This window comes from Schistocerca cancellata, chromosome 2, assembly GCF_023864275.1.
Source record: "Schistocerca cancellata isolate TAMUIC-IGC-003103 chromosome 2, iqSchCanc2.1, whole genome shotgun sequence".
In the NCBI taxonomy this organism is placed as follows: domain Eukaryota; kingdom Metazoa; phylum Arthropoda; class Insecta; order Orthoptera; family Acrididae; genus Schistocerca; species Schistocerca cancellata.
This window is the reverse complement of record NC_064627.1, coordinates 103,033,387-103,052,728: the sequence shown is the minus strand read 5'-3', so window position 1 is coordinate 103,052,728 and position 19,342 is coordinate 103,033,387. Positions and strand designations below refer to the sequence as shown.

The 19,342-nt window shown below is 45.6% G+C and overlaps 1 protein-coding gene across 1 annotated transcript in view; it reads right to left on the bottom strand.

The window, feature by feature from the left end:
- LOC126161366 (cell division cycle protein 123 homolog) overlaps positions 1-19,342 on the bottom strand; it is a 127,029-nt gene that overhangs the window by 52,155 nt on the left and 55,532 nt on the right. Inside the window, exon 2 of the mRNA XM_049917136.1 lies at positions 16,037-16,255. Within this exon, the coding sequence (XP_049773093.1) occupies positions 16,037-16,243 (207 nt within the window). The 5' untranslated portion in view covers positions 16,244-16,255. The remainder of the gene's footprint in view (positions 1-16,036; positions 16,256-19,342) is intronic.

The following is a 19,342-nucleotide window of genomic DNA, read 5'->3' as shown; positions in this document are numbered from 1 at the left end:
TACTCCTCGCCACTACACTTGGCACCAAAGAGAGGTGGAGCGAAAATCGGTTAGCCAAAAGAAGAGCTAAACCCGACAAAACCAGCATCGCCTTTGCATTTTAAAATAGACACAGCCTCAGACACAAAACCTACGAGGGGATCTCCATATTAACAATCACAGCATCTATAAAATTTCATGTAACATATACTACAAATGCTATGTACGAAAACCGGCAGAAAATTCCAACGTTAGATACAAAGAGCACATCACGGACAGTGAAAACCCCCATCCACATTCTTTCATCATCTGCAGACAGAAAAATACGATGTAAAATCCATAAACGAAGAAGCACTGAAAATCCTCCATACTACGCAAATGGAGCAATCATGAGTATCCTTGAAGAAATGGAGATAAATTCCAGGCACACAATAGCCCTCTAAATTTACTGAAGAAACCGACCAGTCACCAAAGAATATTGAAAACTTTATTGATATTAAAAGCAGAAAAACGGGTAAAATAAACAAACCAGTGATACTAGGCAACACTCGTCTATAGTGAAGGCATAGATACCGTACAAAAAAGATGTAACACGAAGAAAACATCACAGCCTATTAACCATAGCAAAATTATTGCATAAAGAATAATCTCAACACAAACTAGACAAAATTTCTGGTAAAAAACATAATCAGAACCAAACCTCAGGAAATAATCAATATATAACCAAATTTCCACACATCGCTTACTTCTACTGGTAACTATTTAAACATGTAATATCGCTGGTTCCCTATTATCCAAGCTATCAAGAGGGAAAATGGTGCACAAAAACTGACTAATTTACATCTAAAAATCAAACATAACAGTACACCTACAACGAACGTCCAGATGCGTCGAAAAACAAAGTCCATCAAAGACGACGTATGGCAGCGTCGATATTACACGTAAGGCAAAAATAGCAATCGAATGTATGATACCTTTACGATCATAGTTACAGTTTACAATATCAAGACTATCAACTGTTGACGTATTTACAGGAAACCTGACGATGACAATAAACCAAAATGTGCTCATTGTGATTTGCGCAATGAAATTCATATAAAAACAGTGTAATTGGTGTATCATTACGGTAAACATGTCACTACAAGACATATTTCGCACTGCGGATCCGAATGAAGACAAACTGCTAAATATCGTTGGAACCGTACTGGTGCCGAAATGCAGACGCTCTTACAGGTAGAGACTGAAAGGTGTATTAACCACTGGTATTTTTTCAGACTTTTCATGCAAGGGTATCTGCAGTTATGCATCTATGGGGTAAATCTTCGAGAAACATTGGCTGCCAGAGATCCTGGCTGAGTAGTTCTCCAGGGCTTGAATAAGGTAAATATCAGTAACTGCTTGTAAACTGACTGTAATTTGACACAAAGTTACCACTTTGTATTTCGATTATCACTACCGTCATTACTCACTGACATAAAGGTGTTTGTCTGAGAACGCACTGCTGTTGTAATCACCTAAGTTCAGTCTTAACTGCCACTTTTAATGCTATGGGAATGGGTCGAGGCCGAGAGAAATGGAGCAGCGCCAATGTCTTGAATGTGATATGGTCAGCATAGTTAGTTGTAAAGGCCAGGCCGGGTGCAAATAGAGCAGAAAATTCTTTATATAGTTCCTCTTACTGAAATGGAATTTCGTCCAATACTAGGTTTACTGTATCCGAGATAGTAAACCCAAAAGCTGAAAAGGCATCTAGTCTAAAAATATTCTCTGTCGCTGTGCTAGCAGTATGTCCACACTTCGAGCAACACTCTTGTCGCCAACATCCACTAAGTAGAGTCCTTTGAGCACAATATGATGGTTGCCGATTGCGACTAGCACCCTTGCAGTTTGCAACAGTGTTAGGGTCCCTAGACGCTGGAAGATTTCCAACTGACTGGCTTTGCAGATGTACCTGTATCAACCTGAAATTGTACCCCATGGCTGCCCAGAGTTAGGTCCACGGTCAATCGTATTTGTTGTCTTCGTGTGTGCGCTTTCTGTGGCCTTATGCTGTTTATATCCATAAGATCGAAACATGCCTGACAGTCACAAATAGATGTGACTGTAAGATATCCTTCACGGCCACACTTGCCACAGACTGCCTGCAGGGCGGCAGTTGAATCGTTTTGAAACAGTCTTCACATTATGGGAATGATCAGCAGAGATGGTCAACAGTCAAGTGATTTGACGATGAGGACGACTCCCAGGAGGGGCGGAAATGATGCAGTTGCTGTGGTTTGATCTGTGCTACTTACAATGGGGCCAACGTTTGCAACATAGCAGCTAGCGAAAGTATGAATGAATGAGTGATGCGTAGGACTTCTTCCTTTGAGGGGTCTGGAAACTTTAATGCCTCACCGCGAAGCTATGCATTGGTGAGAATCCAATTACAATGTCCTGGTTGAGTGAATCAGGCTACGACTTGTCGTCTGAGCTGTCACACATAAACTGATACTTTTGGCGGAGGGCATGGAGGTCAGCCGTTCACACTGAATATGAGAGGTCTGTGCTTTTTTTGTATTGATTACCGCGCATCCTGGCCGACATTATATGGCTTTGGTGACGATAATAAGTTGGCAGTAAGTTACACAACTCTTCACAAGGTTGGGCCACTAGATCTGTTAATTGGGGCAACTTCTGCAATCACTGGTGCAACTAGGGCTTAGACAATGATAGGAAAAAGGCTCATCGGAGCTGGCTCTCTGTTACCTTAAGGGCTGTGAAGTGTTGGGGAAGATATGCATCTCAGTCCACTTTTGATTCCTCTCAGAGTGGAAATAACAGACTGACGCTGATAGGAATGAGACAATTAAGTGTTTCCATTCAGCATGAAGTGTCTGCCAGAGCTGCTAGGAGGTCCATCTGCTGGTGGTGCCAACACCCTTCGGTTGCTAATTGTTCTTGTATCAAGGTCATTTGTAGCTGTTAATGCTCGGACAGCTTGGTCAAAACCAGGTGGATATTTAAGTCCTTTTTGCTCGTCGCAAATTTTGGATTTTAGCTAGTAGTTATTGCACCGTCAATACAGTACACAGCACAGTCGCGTACAGAGTCTGGCGGTGATCTGGAGCAGAGTGCAGGAGCAGTACTCAGTCGTAAATTTGACAGTTTGCTCGTATGCAGAGCCCGTAAGGCACTCCGAGGCAGAGTTCGATGCAGAGCAATTATTCGTTAATCTGAGGTTAATCCTTAATCACAGCGCGTAAGGCAATTCAGGGCAGTGTACAATGCACATCATTCATTAGTCAGAAGGTTAATTCGTGAGCGGTGTGCAGGACACATTGATGTCAGAGACAGTATATGAATGAAACTTGAGGTAGATGGAGCACTCGGCGAGTCATACATGAAGTGCTTGTACCTAATTTTTGCCGGTCTTACATGCACCCCTGTACGTGCAGAAACGTCCAAGTCATATGTTGCCATGGGTGTGGTTGGAGATCACATGGAGATTGACGGCACCTTCTCGGCTATATTCCAACAATGCGAAATTGGGGTTGCGGTGGGGAGGAAGGATGGGACAGCTACAGTTATGCAATGAAAACTGCAAAACCTTCGTGATTAGAGATTCAAGTGGATGGTCAATCGCACAGGGGTTAGACGCCAAGTCCTCCATCTGATTTATCTGTTTCACTGAAATCCGTTCCAGTTCCATCTGCCGTGTCAGTTTCCATATCACTGTCGTTTTCATGTAGTGCACATTCATTTTCACTTTCCAGACCAACATTGATTATGTTCTCTGTTGCTTCTTCCGTTAACCCATCTGCATCCCAATATTCATTTTCAATTCCTCTGACATGTTTGCAAGATTTTAACCAATCATTTTGGTAACCTTAGACGAAGACTCTTTGGTCATTTGTTTTAACGTAGTTGAATTAATAGAGGAAACTGTTTTCTGCAATTTTTTATTTCTTTGTGTTCCAGAAGAGTTCTACGCGGTTCAGATTACAGTGGTATGGTGGGAGCATCAGAACAGTAAATCCTTATGCTAAAAAACGGGATCCGCTTCAAAAACAGACTTTGGCTTATTATAACAGACAACTTGAAAAATCTCATTTCTTTTTAAGCTTGGTTCTAAATTGATTTCGTTCTGAATGAGCCATTCAATGACGTCCTTCTTGCGAGTTGCGGTAGTGGGTGTTTTACTTCTCTGAACAGTATGGTACGGTGCGTTGTCAAGAACGACAATACTGCAAGCTGCGATATTAGGAATCACTTTTTCTTCTAACCATTTGTGATAATTATCTCCATTCATATCATCGCAATAATCTAGGGATTTAAATTTCGAATCATAAATTAATTCTGCTCCATCTAAGAAACCCATTGTTTCTCCAAAGTGGACAATAATTGCTCTTTCGCCTACACTGCTGTTAGTCATTACACCCTGAACTACTTCACGCTGCGAGTATATTTTCATAGTAGAATGCGTATGAACTCACTTTTCGTCCGTGAATACCACTAGTTTATTTGGCTCCTGCTGCCCTGATTGCTCTCGGGTATTTCGCACGTTTTCGAACAATGTCGGAACGTTCAGCTAGGATGGTTCGATAGGAAATCTCATCTCTTTGAAAATTTTCTGAAATTGTTTCTTCCACCTGAAAATTTAGGTCGGTTTTTGAAAATATAAGCAGCTCTCTCTACGTTGGGATTTCCTTCTTATTCTCGTAATAAGTTTTTTATTGTAGTCACCAAGAGAAACTACTTCTGTAGGACGCCTTTCTTTTCCATTAGTTTCCACATTTTCCCTGGTTTGTTCCAATTTTTAAGGTCCTTCAAAATGTATTTTACTGTTCTTTCTGACTTCCCAACAAATTTTGCCACCCATGAAATTGGTTTCTCTTGCGGTACCTGTGTTTTTTATTCTCTTCGTGGCAAAATTGTACAACTTTGAATATAAACTCTTTTTCACCTGAATGTGCCAACTTTCGCGGTGTATCCCTCTGCTTTCCATTCTCAAGAGTATTCATGATTGTGGACAACACTGTACCGCACTACTGACGATACCTCACGAGGACACGCGGAACTGAACAACTACAATGGAAGGCATTGTACTTACAGTGTCCTCTAAGTGAATGTCACGAAAATAGTCACCTCAAGCTCACCCTTACCTCGTTTTCCGACAGACGCATCATGTGTCAGTGGGAGACTGAATGGTTGAAGGTGACAGAAAACAAAACTGCAGTTGCTCAAATCGACCACACGGGCGTGGCGGACTTCACGGCAACCTCATCGCCGAGAGGAGTTCCAGCTTACCAGGCTGCGCATCGGACATGGCCCTTTAACACAGGGCTCCCCCCCCCCCCCCCCCCCTGTGAGGTTTGTGGTGTGCCATTTTCAGCTCAGCACATTTTGACAACGTGTGTTTTATATACTGACATCAGGACATACCCCAGTCTCGACGGAGATCTGCCCACCATCCTCGCCAATACTGCTCCAGTGGTACAAGAGTGGTGAACTGTCAGGCCTCATCGCTAAATTGACGGGGAAGAGAGGCAGACTTTAATGCATTTTAAACTGCTCCGCATGTGGGGACAGCCATCGTCCCTACCCTTGAGACTGGCATGCTGAATTTTCGTCGGGGCGCTGGTGGACCATGATGTTGAGCGCCTCTCACCTGAAATCATCATCATCACCAGCATAGACACACCCGCTCCCTGCAGTCCGCCGGCGCTAAGCGTTCTAATTCGACCATATCATAGCCTTCGTGCCGCATGTATACCTAACAGCAAAGTAGGCCAATGCCGCCTGTGTTTCCGTGCGTTATCGTGTGTTCACGTATGGTTTCAGTCTTCCGTGGAACGGTGACTCTAACATGTGTTTGGTAGGTTTTTTTTGGTTAGGGTTTTAAGGCGCAAAACTGCTACGGTCATTAGCGCCCGGTCTGTGACTTAGGAAAAGGTAAAAAAAACGAAACTGGAAACCAGCATCAATGGGAACAAAACTCAAAAAATTAGAGAAACTAAAAACAGAAGGAAAGCTTAAAAAACCACTATAAAAGGGGGTTGGTTGTCCCCAAAAAGAGCTTCAAATGACTGACGTCATCTCACTGGCACTAACAAACTCGAGAACGCGGTCGGCTGAGCGCGTGTCATCTGCTAAAATGGAAGATATATCAGGCGACAGCTGTAGACGGGCGCGTAACGGAGTAAAATAGGGGCACTCAAGTAAAAGGTGTCTTACCGTCCACAGCTGAGAGCAGTGGGGACAGAGTGGGGGAGGATCGCCACTTAAAAGATGTCGATGGCTAAAAAAGACAGTGCCCTATCCGGAGTCTAGTTAAAATTACCTCCTCCCGACGACGCGTTCGGGAGGAAGAGTTCCAAGCACAGGGAAGAGCTTTTACGTCCCGCAATTTATTATTGGGAAGTGTTGACCAATGTGCATGCCATAAAAAAGCAACACGACGACATAAAACACTCCGCAGATCGGCGAAGGGAATCATGCGAATAGCTGGCTGAAGAAGAGAGACTGCAGCCTTGGCCGCTATATCGGCCGCCTCATTTCCACAGATGCCAACGTGTCCTGGGATCCAGAGGAACGCCACACAGGCGCACCCCAAGAGGAGCAAGTGGACGCAGTCCTGAATCCGGTGGACCAGAGGGTGGACAGGGTAGAGAGCTTGGAGACTGAGGAGAGAGGTGAGATAATCTGAACAGATAACATACTGTATCCGCTGATGGCGACGGATGTATTGGACAGCCTGGAGAACAGCGTAAAGCTTCGCAGTATAAACCGAACACTGGTCGGGAAGCCGAAATCGATGTGGGGTGTCGCCAGCAATATAGGCACTCCCTACACCAAACGATGTTTTTGAGCCATCAGTGTAAATAAATGTGGCTTCCTTCATTTGTGCACATAGAGCAGCAAATGCCCGACGATAAACAAGAGAAGGGAAACTGACAAAGGTCACGGAGCAGGCAGGTCCGGGGGCGGAGCCAAGGCGGTGCTGTACCCCAAGTTGTCAAGAAAGTTTTAGGAAAGCGGAAGGAAAGAGAATGGAGCAGTTGACGGAAGCGGACTCCCGGTGGTAGCAGGGAGGAAGGGCGGCCTGCATACCCTAAATCCAAGGAGGCGTCGAAAAAAATGTCATGGGCCGGATTAGCAGGCATGGAAGACAGATGGCTAGCATAACGACTCAGAAGGACAACTCGCCGATTGGACAGCGGAGGTTCAGCAGTCTCAGCATAAAGGCTTTCCACAGGGCTGGTGTAAAAAGCTCCAGACACTAAACGTAATCCAAGAAGAATAGACGGCCGAGCAGAGGAGTAAACTATGCTTCCATAGTCCAATTTCGAGCGCACTAAGGCGCGATAGAGGCGGAGAAGGACCACTCGGTCCGCTCCCCAGGAGGTACCATTCAGGACACGGAGGGTGTTGAGGGATCGCAGACAGCGAGCAGAAAGATAGGAAACGTGGGAGGACCAGCACAGTTTTCTGTCAAACATAAGACCCAAGAATTTAGCGACATCCGAAAACGGAAGGTTGACAGATCCTAGATGTAAGGAAGGGGGAAGAAACTCCGTACGACGCCAAAAATTAACACAAACGGTCTTACTGCAAACGCGAAGAGCACGTCGCCGCTCACGTATTGGGTCACGGCATGCCTCGTTCCACCAAGGAACTGGGGGGGGGGGGGGGGTGCCGGGGCAATTGGGAGGTGCGAGGTACTGAAGGTTCCGCAGCTGTAAGAATAACGTCTGTAATACCTGAATGAGCTTTTCGTCTTTAAAAATGGGGCCATCTCTAGAGGAAGCAGCGTGGTCACCCATACAGTTGATGCAACGAGGGGATGGAGGTGGACAAGCACCCTCATGGGCATCTACATCTACATCTACATTTATACTCCGCAAGCCACCCAACGGTGTGTGGCGGAGGGCACTTTACGTGCCACTGTCATTACCTCCCTTTCCTGTTCCAGTCGCGTATGGTTCGCTGGAAGAACGACTGTCTGAAAGCCTCCGTGCGCGCTCTAATCTCTCTCATTTTACATTCGTGATCTCCTCGGGAGGTATAAGTAGGGGGAAGCAATATATTCGATACCTCATCCAGAAACGCACCCTCTCGAAACCTGGCGAGCAAGCTACACCGCGATGAAGAGCGCCTCTCTTGGAGAGTCTGCCACTTGAGTTTGTTAAACATCTCCGTAACGCTATCACGGTTATCAAATAACCCTGTGACGAAACGCGACGCTCTCCTTTGGATCTTCTCTATCTCCTCCGTCAACCCGATCTGGTACGGATCCCACACTGATGAGCAATACTCAAGTATAGGTCGAACGAGTGTTTTGTAAGCCACCTCCTTTGTTGATGGACTACATTTTCTAAGGGCTCTCCAAATGAATCTCAACCTGGTACCCGCCTTACCAACAATTAATTTTATCTGATCATTCCACTTCAAATCGTTCCGCACGCATACTCCCAGATATTTTACAGAAGTAACTGCTACCAGTGTTCATTCCGCTATCATATAATCATACAATTTGGATCCTTCTTTCTATGTATTCGCAACACATTACATTTGTCTATGTTAAGGGTCAGTTGCCACTCCCTGCACCAAGTGCCTATCCGCTGCAGATCTTCCTGCATTTCGCTACAATTTTCTAATGATGCAACTTCTCTGTATACTACAGCATCATCCGCGAAAAGCCGCATGGAACTTCCGACACTATCTACTAGGTCATTTATATATATTGTGAAAAGCAATGGTCCCATAACACTCCCCCGTGGCACGCCAGAGGTTACTTTAACGCCTGTAGACGTCTCTCCGTTGATAACAACATGCTGTGTTCTGTTTGCTAAAAACTCTTCAATCCAGCCACACAGCTGGTCAGATATTCCGTAGGCTCTTACTTTGTTTATCAGGCGACAGTGCGGAACTGTATCGAACGCCTTCCGGAAGTCAAGAAAAATAGCATCTACCTGGGAGCCTGTATCTAATATTTTCTGGGTCTCATGAACAAATAAAGCGAGTTGGATCTCACACGATCGCTGTTTCCGGAATCCATGTTGATTCCTACATAGTAGATTCTGAGTTTCCAAAAACGACATGATACTCGAGCAAAAAAACATGTTCTAAAATTCTACAACAGATCGACGTCAGAGATATAGGTCTATAGTTTAGCGCATCTGCTCGACGACCCTTCTTGAAGACTGGGACTACCTGTGCTCTTTTCCAATCATTTGGAACCTTCCGTTCCTCTAGAGACTTGCGGTACTCGGCTGTTAGAAGGGGGGCAAGTTCTTTCGCGTACTATGTGTAGAATCGAATTGGTATCCCGTCAGGTCCAGTGGACTTTCCTCTGTTGAGTGATTCCAGTTGCTTTTGTATTCCTTGGACACTTATTTCGATGTCAGCCATTTTTTCGTTTGTGCGAGGATTTAGAGAAGGAATTGCAGTGCGGTCTTCCTCTGTGAAACAGCTTTGGAAAAAGGTGTTTAGTATTTCAGCTTTACGCGTGTCGTCCTCTGTTTCAGTGCCATCATCGTCCCAGAGTGTCTGGATATGCTGTTTCGATCCACTTACTGATTTAACGTAAGACCAGAACTTCCTAGGATTTCCTGTCAGGTCGGTACCCAGGATTTTACTTTTGAATTCACTGAACGCTTCACACATAGCCCTCCTTACGCTAACTTTGACATCGTTTAGCTTCTGTTTGTCTGAGAGGTTTTGGCTGCGTTTAAACTTGGAGTGAAGCTCTCTCTGCTTTCGCAGTAGTTTCCTAACTTTGTTGTTGTACCACGGTGGGTTTTTCCCGTCCCTCACAGTTTTACTCGGCACGTACCTGTCTAAAACGCATTTTACGATTGCCTTGAACTTCTTCCATAAACACTCAACATTGTCAGTGTCGGAACAGAAATTTTCGTTTTGATCTGTTAGGTGGTCTGAAATCTGCCTTCTATTACTCTTGCTAAACAGATAAACCTTCCTGCCTTCTTTTATATTCCTATTAACTTCCATATTCAGGGATGCTGCAACGGCCTTACGATCACTGATTCCCTGTTCTGCACTTACAGAGTCGAAAAGTTCGGGTCTGTTTGTTATCAGTAGGTCCAAGATGTTATCTCCACGAGTCGGTTCTCTGTTTAATTGCTCGAGGTAATTTTCGGATAGTGCACTCAGTATAATGTCACTCCATGCTCTGTCCCTACCACCCGTCCTAAACATCTGAGTGTCCCAGTCTATATCTGGTAAATTGAAATCTCCACCTAAGACTGTAACATGCTGAGAAAATTTATGTGAAATGTATTCCAAATTTTCTCTCAGTTGTTCTGCCACTAATGCTGCTGAGTCGGGGGGTCGGTAAAAGGAGCCAATTATTAACCTAGCTCGGTTGTTGAGTGTAACCTCCACCCATAATAATTCACAGGATCTATCCACTTCTACTTCACTACAGGATGAACTACTACTAACAGCGACGAACACTCCACCACCGGTTGCATGCAATCTATCCTTTCTAAACACCGTCTGTACCTTTGTAAAAATTTCGGCAGAATTTATCTCAGGCTTCAGCCAGCTTTCTGTACCTATAACGATTTCAGCTTCGGTGCTTTCTATCAGCGCTTGAAGTTCCGGTACTTTACCAACGCAGATTCGACAGTTTACAATTACAATACCGATTGCTGCTTGGTCCCCGCATGTCCTGACTTTGCCCCGCACCCGTTGAGGCTGTTGCCCTTTCTGCACTTGCCCGAGGCCATCTAACCTAAAAAACCGCCCAGCCCACGCCACACAACCCCTGCTACCCGTGTAGCCGCTTGTTGCGTGTAGTGGACTCGTGACCTACCCAGCGGAACCCGAAACCCCACCACCCTATGGCGCAAGTCGAGGAATCTGCAGCCCACACGGTCGCAGAACCGTCTCAGCCTCTGATTCAGACCCTCCACTCGGCTCTGTACCAAAGGTCCGCAGTCAGTCCTGTCGACGATGCTGCAGATGGTGAGCTCTGCTTTCATCCCGCTAGCGAGACTGGCAGTCTTCACTAAATCAGATAGCCGCCGGAAGCCAGAGAGGATTTCCTCCGATCCATAGCGACACACATCATTGGTGCCGACATGAGCGACCACCTGCAGATGGGTGCACCCTGTACCCTTCATGGCATTCAGAAGGACCCTTTCCACATCTGGAATGACTCCCCCCGGTATGCACACGGAGTGCACTTTGGTTTTCTTCCCCTCCCTTGCTGCCATATCCCTAAGGGGCCCCATTACGCTCCTGACGGAGCTCCCAACTACCAGTAAGCCCACCCTCTGTGACCGCCCGGATCTTGCAGACTGAGGGGCAACCTCTGGAACAGGACAAGCAGCCATGTCAGGCTGAAGATCAGTATCAGCCTGAGACAGAGCCTGAAACCGGTTCGTCAGACAAACTGGAGAGGCCTTCCGTTCAGCCCTCCGGAATGTCTTTCGCCCCCTGCCACACCTTGAGACGACCTCTCACTCTACCACAGGTGAGGGATCAGCCTTAATGCGGGCAGTATCCCGGGCAACCACAGTTGTAGTCCGATCGGGGGATGCGTGGGACGAGCTGGCCGTCCCCGACAAACCCCCATCCGGACCCCCACAGTGATGCCCATTGGCGACAGCCTCAAGCTGTGTGACTGAAGCCAACACTGCCTGAAGCTGGGAGCAAAGGGATGCCAACTCAGCCTGCATCCGAACACAGCAGTTGCAGTCCCTATCCATGCTAAAAACTGTTGTGCAAAGAACGTCTGAACTAATCTACAGAGAGCGCAAACAAATCGACACAAAATTTAAACGGTTATTAAAATACAAGATTGCCTAATAAATGCAGTAATGCTGCCACTTGTGCACTGCAGACACACTGCTCGGCGGCGGAAGGAGACTACGCGATTTTGCACTATTCAGGTACTAAAACGCGATGCTACAACTCTCAAATACACTCCTGGAAATTGAAATAAGAACACCGTGAATTCATTGTCCCAGGAAGGGGAAACTTTATTGACACATTCCTGGGGTCAGATACATCACATGATCACACTGACAGAACCACAGGCACATAGACACAGGCAACAGAGCATGCACAATGTCGGCACTAGTACAGTGTATATCCACCTTTCGCAGCAATGCAGGCTGCTATTCTCCCATGGAGACGATCGTAGAGATGCTGGATGTAGTCCTGTGGAACGGCTTGCCATGCCATTTCCACCTGGCGCCTCAGTTGGACCAGCGTTCGTGCTGGACGTGCAGACCGCGTGAGACGACGCTTCATCCAGTCCCAAACATGCTCAATGGGGGACAGATCCGGAGATCTTGCTGGCCAGGGTAGTTGACTTACACCACCTAGAGCACGTTGGGTGGCACGGGATACATGCGGACGTGCATTGTCCTGTTGGAACAGCAAGTTCCCTTGCCGGTCTAGGAATGGTAGAACGATGGGTTCGATGACGGTTTGGATGTACCGTGCACTATTCAGTGTCCCCTCGACGATCACCAGTGGTGTACGGCCAGTGTAGGAGATCGCTCCCCACACCATGATGCCGGGTGTTGGCCCAGTGTGCCTCGGTCGTATGCAGTCCTGATTGTGGCGCTCACCTGCACGGCGCCAAACACGCATACGACCATCATTGGCACCAAGGCAGAAGCGACTCTCATCGCTGAAGACGACACGTCTCCATTCGTCCCTCCATTCACGCCTGTCGCGACACCACTGGAGGCGGGCTGCACGATGTTGGGGCGTGAGCGGAAGACGGCCTAACGGTGTGTGGGACCGTAGCCCAGCTTCATGGAGACGGTTGCGAATGGTCCTCGCCGATACCCCAGGAGCAACAGTGTCCGTAATTTGCTGGGAAGTGGCGGTGCGGTCCCCTACGGCACTGCGTAGGATCCTACGGTCTTGGCGTGCATCCGTGCGTCGCTGCGGTCCGGTCCCAGGTCGACGGGCACGTGCACCTTCCGCCGACCACTGGCGACAACATCGATGTACTGTGGAGACCTCACGGCCCACGTGTTGAGCAATTCGGCGGTACGTCCACCCGGCCTCCCGCATGCCCACTATACGCCCTTGCTCAAAGTCCGTCAACTGCACATACGGTTCACGTCCACCCTGTCGCGGCATGCTACCAGTGTTAAAGACTGCGATGGAGCTCCGTATGCCACGGCAAACTGGCTGACACTGACGGCGGCGGTGCACAAATGCTGCGCAGCTAGCGCCATTCGACGGCCAACACCGCGGTTCCTGGTGTTTCCGCTGTGCCGTGCGTGTGATCATTGCTTGTACAGCCCTCTCGCAGTGTCCGGAGCAAGTATGGTGGGTCTGACACACCGGTGTCAATGTGTTCTTTTTTCCATTTCCAGGAGTGTACTATAATACGCCCTAAATTTATGAATTAAACAATGCAAGTACGAAAAACACGCAAAGAAATTAAGAATTAAACTATGTAACAAATGAGTGAGCTAGGAGTGTACGACTTGCCGCTGCAGCTGCTTATCCAACGGCGGCAGGGAGCACACTGACTGTGACCAACCGACACTGGCCGTTCAAAACAAAAACAGAAGACAGACGACTACTCGAATTTACACTATTCAGGTACTAAAACGCGATGCTACAACTCTCAAATACTATAATACGCCCGAAATTTATGAATTAAACAATGCAAGTACGAAAAACACGCAAAGAAATTAAGAATTAAACTATGTAACAAATGAGTGAGCTAGGAGTGTACGACTTGCTGCTGCAGCTGCTTATCCAACGGCAGCAGGGAGCACACTGCCACACTTGCCACACGTAACACATTTGGCCGGATTGGAACAGGACTGGCTGGTATGACTGAACCGCTGACACCGATAGCAACGCGTAGGGTTTGGGATGTAAGGGCGAACGGAAATTATCTCATAGCCCGCTTTTATGTTCGATGGGAGTTGAACTCTGTCAAATGTGAAGAAAACTGTACGGGTTGGAACGATGTTCAGACAGGTAGTGTTGAATTTCCTCGTCGGACAGTCCGTCGAGGGAGCGTGTATAAACGACCCCACGTGAGGAATTGAAAGTGCAGTACGCTTCCACCCGGACAGGGAAGGTGTGTAACAGTGAAGTACGCAGCAATTTTTGTGCCTAGAGGGCACTGACTGTTTCTAACAACAAGGTGCCATTTCGTAATCTGGAACAAGACTTTACAGGACCTGCAATTGCGTCGACACCTTTCTGAATAATGAAAGGGTTGACCGTGGAGAAGTCATGACCTTCGTCAGACCGAGAAACAACAAGGAACTGTGGCAACGATGGAAGGACTGTCTGTGGCTGAGACTCATTGAACTTACGCTTGTGAGCAGACATAGTAGAAGATGAGGAAACCATTGCGGAAGTATCCCCCATGATTACCGAACGTCTCAGATGGTGCGCTCCTCACTTGTGGGGGACCTCTCTGAGGGCATTCCCGCCTTAGGTGATTGTTCACACCTCAGGTCACACCTCCCGACAAACGGACGGAGGGACCAATCGGCACTTTCGGAAGGTATGAGCTGGGGTAATCACCCCTCCCTGGACCTGGCCATTGCCAGGGGGTACGTACGTGTCCTACCTGTCTACCCGGCGTGGGGAATAACGCGTTACCCCGTCACCAGCTACGCATGGAAATGCATGGGTCGGCCTTCAGACACGCACAGGGAGGAAAAAAGAGAAAGGGAAAAACAAAGGGAAAGGAAAGAAGAGGGGTCTCAAACGCCGCAGCGGAGAAAAGGATGAAGAGAAGAGGTAAGGAAAAGAGAAGGACAAAGGAAGGGCGAAGACTTGCAAGCAGAGAAAGCGAAGAATGTGTTACATGTCTGAGCGTCCGTCTCCGGACGTAGGCACAAAACATACTCCCAGAGGGGGAGAAAGGGAAGGAAAGAGGCGGAGGTGAGGGGGGGGGGGCGAAGATGGGGGATGGGGAAGGATGCGGAAAAGGAAGGTATGCAGCCCGGAAAGGAAGGAGGGCCACACTAGCTCGGGGTCCCGTGCTCGCTACGCACGTATCCACAAAAGAGTTGTGTACCCCCTGGGGGGGTGTTTGGTAGTGAATGGGCCTACGTACACTGCTATTCCGATAGTCACCACTGTACTCCTTTACTGTAAGGTCACCATGTACTTCAGATAACTGCCAAAAAAGGCCAAGTGCAATAGTATTGTGGCTGGGTAGTGGACCTGAAGCAGTACAGTTTCTGTTATTGTGGTCTGTCTCGGGAAGCAGCTCCATATTCAACGTCATCAGTCTCCGATTCGAATAAAAAACGTTCTGTATCACATATTACACTGACCAGCGTGCGTCATTGTCATGTGGAAATGCATTTCACTGCGTGGCGGAAAGAGTTATTCATTTACTCTGTGTTTGTCAAGACGCCTTATAGCTAACATTATAGAAAGAGAGGGAATGAAATTTGTTGAAATTTTGTGGATTTCTTTAAAAAATTTGTGCCCCTACCACTAAATATCAGCGACCTCGGCCCGTTGTTATTTCTCCTCTACAATAGAGCTGTCCCAGCTGAACAGGCGGCTCTCTCTAGCAATACCGTTCGTCGTCTCATCACCTTCACTTCAAGTTTTAGGCCTTCCTTCGTTTAGCATGTTATGGTACCCATCGCTTCCTCGGTATTCCTTGACTTCTTCTTAAATCTGCTTATCTGGAGAGTTTCTACTCAGGGAACTGCACCTCGTTCAGCCGAGGTTTGCATAATCTGGATGCGCAGGGCTACTGTGACTCAAGCCGGAAATGCCGAAGGGGAGGAGCCAGACGAAGTGTATCCCACAACAGCTTATTGGTCCCTTTCTCCTATCCTAAGCCTGTCCTTATCATGTCCCTTTTACGGTCATCTCGAGTTACAAAGCGTTGAGGAGGCTGGCCAGTTGGAAGGCCAAAAACTGGCAGCCCACTACCCAGCTACACTGGGACAGCTCTCGTAAAGTGGCCAGGTGAATTTTCCCAATTACTACTAGTACCCCAAACAGCTTAGCAACACTACTTGGCAAGAAAATTCGCTACTGACACCCTGGCCGCAACCTGAGCGCTTAAGCTGGGCCCGTGACTCACCTCAGCCTCGTCAGAATCAGCGTCTGAGTCGCTCCAGTCGGAGGAGCTGGAACTGCGCTGCCTGGGTGGCGGCACCGCCTCCTTGGGCAGGATGAGGGTTCCCTCGCGGAGGTACGTCAGAACGTCGTTCTGGATGGGGATCGCTATAGACTCGACGCTGTGCCTCGAAAACCTGGGGTACCAGCTGGTGAATGAACATTCCTCCATCTCTGGCCTCACCTACAAAAGAGAAGCCAGTCGTAAAAAGTAAACGCTTCGTCCTAAGGGGATGTCAACAAATAAAAAGAAATACGCAATATTTTACATGTTTAAAATAGGGATTGGCAAACTGAAGTCCCATATGCATTGACGCTGTTAGACACACATCAGTAGCTCATTGGTCGAACATATTTCAGAATTATTTCATGTTGATACTAATCTGATACAAATAGTTGTATTTCATGTCATTTCCAACGATGGCGTACCACACGTGTTTAGTGTAATTGTCTTTATTATCTACTGTCATGTCCCACACGTCAATATTAGTCTAGTTACTTGGTCATATAGCACGATACTACAGATATAACCCACGGGATGCTATTAAAGTTTTAAAAAATCACAGGAAAGCAAGTGGTTTGCAGTGGTATACAGTGCATTCCAAATGCCTTTTCCTCGGACACGTTTCGGGTATAACGCAGCTTTCAAAAACCTGAAGTGTAGCTTGTAATAGATGTGTTAATTTTGCACTTTTTTGTAAATTATTAAGATGAACTAATTACTACGTAGAGAAAAACATCTCGCAAAAAATATATAACGTATTAAAAGCTAACGAGTTCATGTTAAATCTAGTGCACAGACGTTGCAACAGAAAAGTTAAAAGGACAGTCTCTGTAACGCTTTCATTTTTTTAAACAAAATATGATGTAAAGAGGACTTTTTCCTCTGTTACGTTACTTCTGCTTTTAAGGACGTCATGGGAGGTATGTTTCCAGAGCTCTCTACAAATTGTAGAGTTTACTGAATAAAAAGCTCAGTCTTGTTTAAAAGGTGTCTGCAAGTCATTTATAGAATCCTATAATTGATCACATTAATATGTTGTATGACTTTTTTCATGTTTCAGATATATGTGTCATGACTGTACACTCATTGTTTGAAAGCAGAACGAGCGAATGCTATATCGCGACGTGCCGTTTAAATATTACTTTCATACGAAATCACACCCGCATATTCTCTCTTTGAAGTCCGATCTCATACTTATTACTACAGTTTTGCGAGGAAGTCAGTACAGTATTTTCCCGGTCAAAGAATGCTTTCAAACAATGAAGACGTACAACAGCCACCAGAGCCTGATAAATCAAAAACAGAAGGTAATTGCGATAGCATTTGTATAGCAAAGAAGAAGTTGACGAGGTTATTTAGGTTATATTCATTTTTATTCGATGTATGTTATAGTGATAACTGCATCGTTCCGTCGCACTTGCGATGTACCTTTCCTGAGGCAAACCGTTCTTAAATACATTGCACACGTTTTTGTAACATTCAAATATTTTCCCAAATTACATTCTGCCACTAAGGAAAGCTGTGTTTCGCACTGTTAAGGGTTAACTAAATGGTTAACTCCTCACTGCCTGGAATTCATATTGGAAGTGGAGGGTGCGAAGTTCAAAAATGCTACACTGAATAGAAACATCAAAACTGGGCATTTCGCGCCTGGAAAAAAAAATCTGTTGTACTAATTCAGTGATATCAAGGGTTAATATTGTTCGCGGCATAGACTGTTTCATCAATGCTTAAAGACACAAACATAAATCTTGTAGGATAATGGAGCACTTAAAATAATATTTTGCAGTTGCAGTTATGAAATAATATCTTCTTAAATTTCCTAATTTCGGATATTTTAAACTTAAAAAATAATTTTTGAACTGAAATAAATAATTTTACTTAAAATATCTAACAATATTTTTCTGTTTTGACTAAGGCATGGTGGCCAGATGTACTTCAAATAAAACATATTCCTAATCCAAAGAATTTCTTATTTGTTGTCGTGGTCCGAAGAACGGTTTGGTGCAGCCCTACATACCATTCTATCCTGTGCAAGACTCTTCATCTGCGAATAATACTGCAACAAACATCCTTCTGAATCTGTTTACTGTATTCATCTCTTAGTCTGCCTCTACAATTTTAACCCCAAGACTTTCCTCCAATACTAAATTAGTGATCCCTTGATGTCTCAAAGTGTGTCCTGTCAACTGATCCCTCCCTTTAGTCAAGTTGTGTCATAAATTTCTTGTCTCCCCAGTTCTATTCAGTTCTTCCTCATTAGTTACGTGATCTACCCATCTAATCTTTAGCATCCTACTGTAGCACTATATTTCAAAAACTTCTATTCTCTTCTTTTCTGAGAAGTTTATTGTTTATGCTCCGCTCCCATACATGGATACACTCTAGAAAAAAGACATCCGACAACTTAAGTCTATATTCGATGTTAACAACTTTCTCTTTTTCAGAAACGCTTTTCTTGCTATTACCAGCCCAAATTTTATATCCTCTGTACTTCGCCCATCATTTGTCATTTTGCTGCCCAAATAGCAAAACTCATCTCCTGCTGTAAGTTTCTCGTTTGCTACTCTTGTTCCCTCAGCACCACCTGATTCAACTGACAACATTCTATTATCCATGTTTTGCATTTGTTGATGTTCATCTCATATCCTTCTTTCAAGACACTGTCCAATCCGTTTAGCTGCTCTTCCGAGTCCTTTGCTGTCTCTTGCAGAATTACAATGTCATCGACAAACCTCAAGATTTTTATATCTTCTACTTAAACTTTAATTCGAACTTCAAATTTTTCTTTGGTTTCCTTTACTGCTTGCTCAATGTACGGATTGAATAACATGGGGATACGGTACAACCCTGTCTCACACCCTTCTCAACCACTGCTTCCCTTTCATGCCATTCTATCCTTGTAACTGACGTCCAATTTCTATACAAGTTGTAAATCGTCTTTCGCTCCCTGTATTTTTCTCCTGCTACCTTCAGAACTTCTAAGAGAGTATTCCAGTCAACATCCTCTAATTTTAAATGTACTGCCCAGCCATTTAGTTAACTATATTATTATTTATTATATTTACTAACAACTTAATTATTTGATATGTTTATAGTGAATTTTCTGTACATTGCTCTCATTATTAATTTTGTACGTACAAATAACAGAAACATTTCCACTTTTTTAAATTTTTCTTTAACAAGTAAAAAAATGCCTTGTGTTGAGGATATACATAAGTGACAACTGCATGGCAGTTGTCGTTTCATTGGCTTTACCGTTGGAGA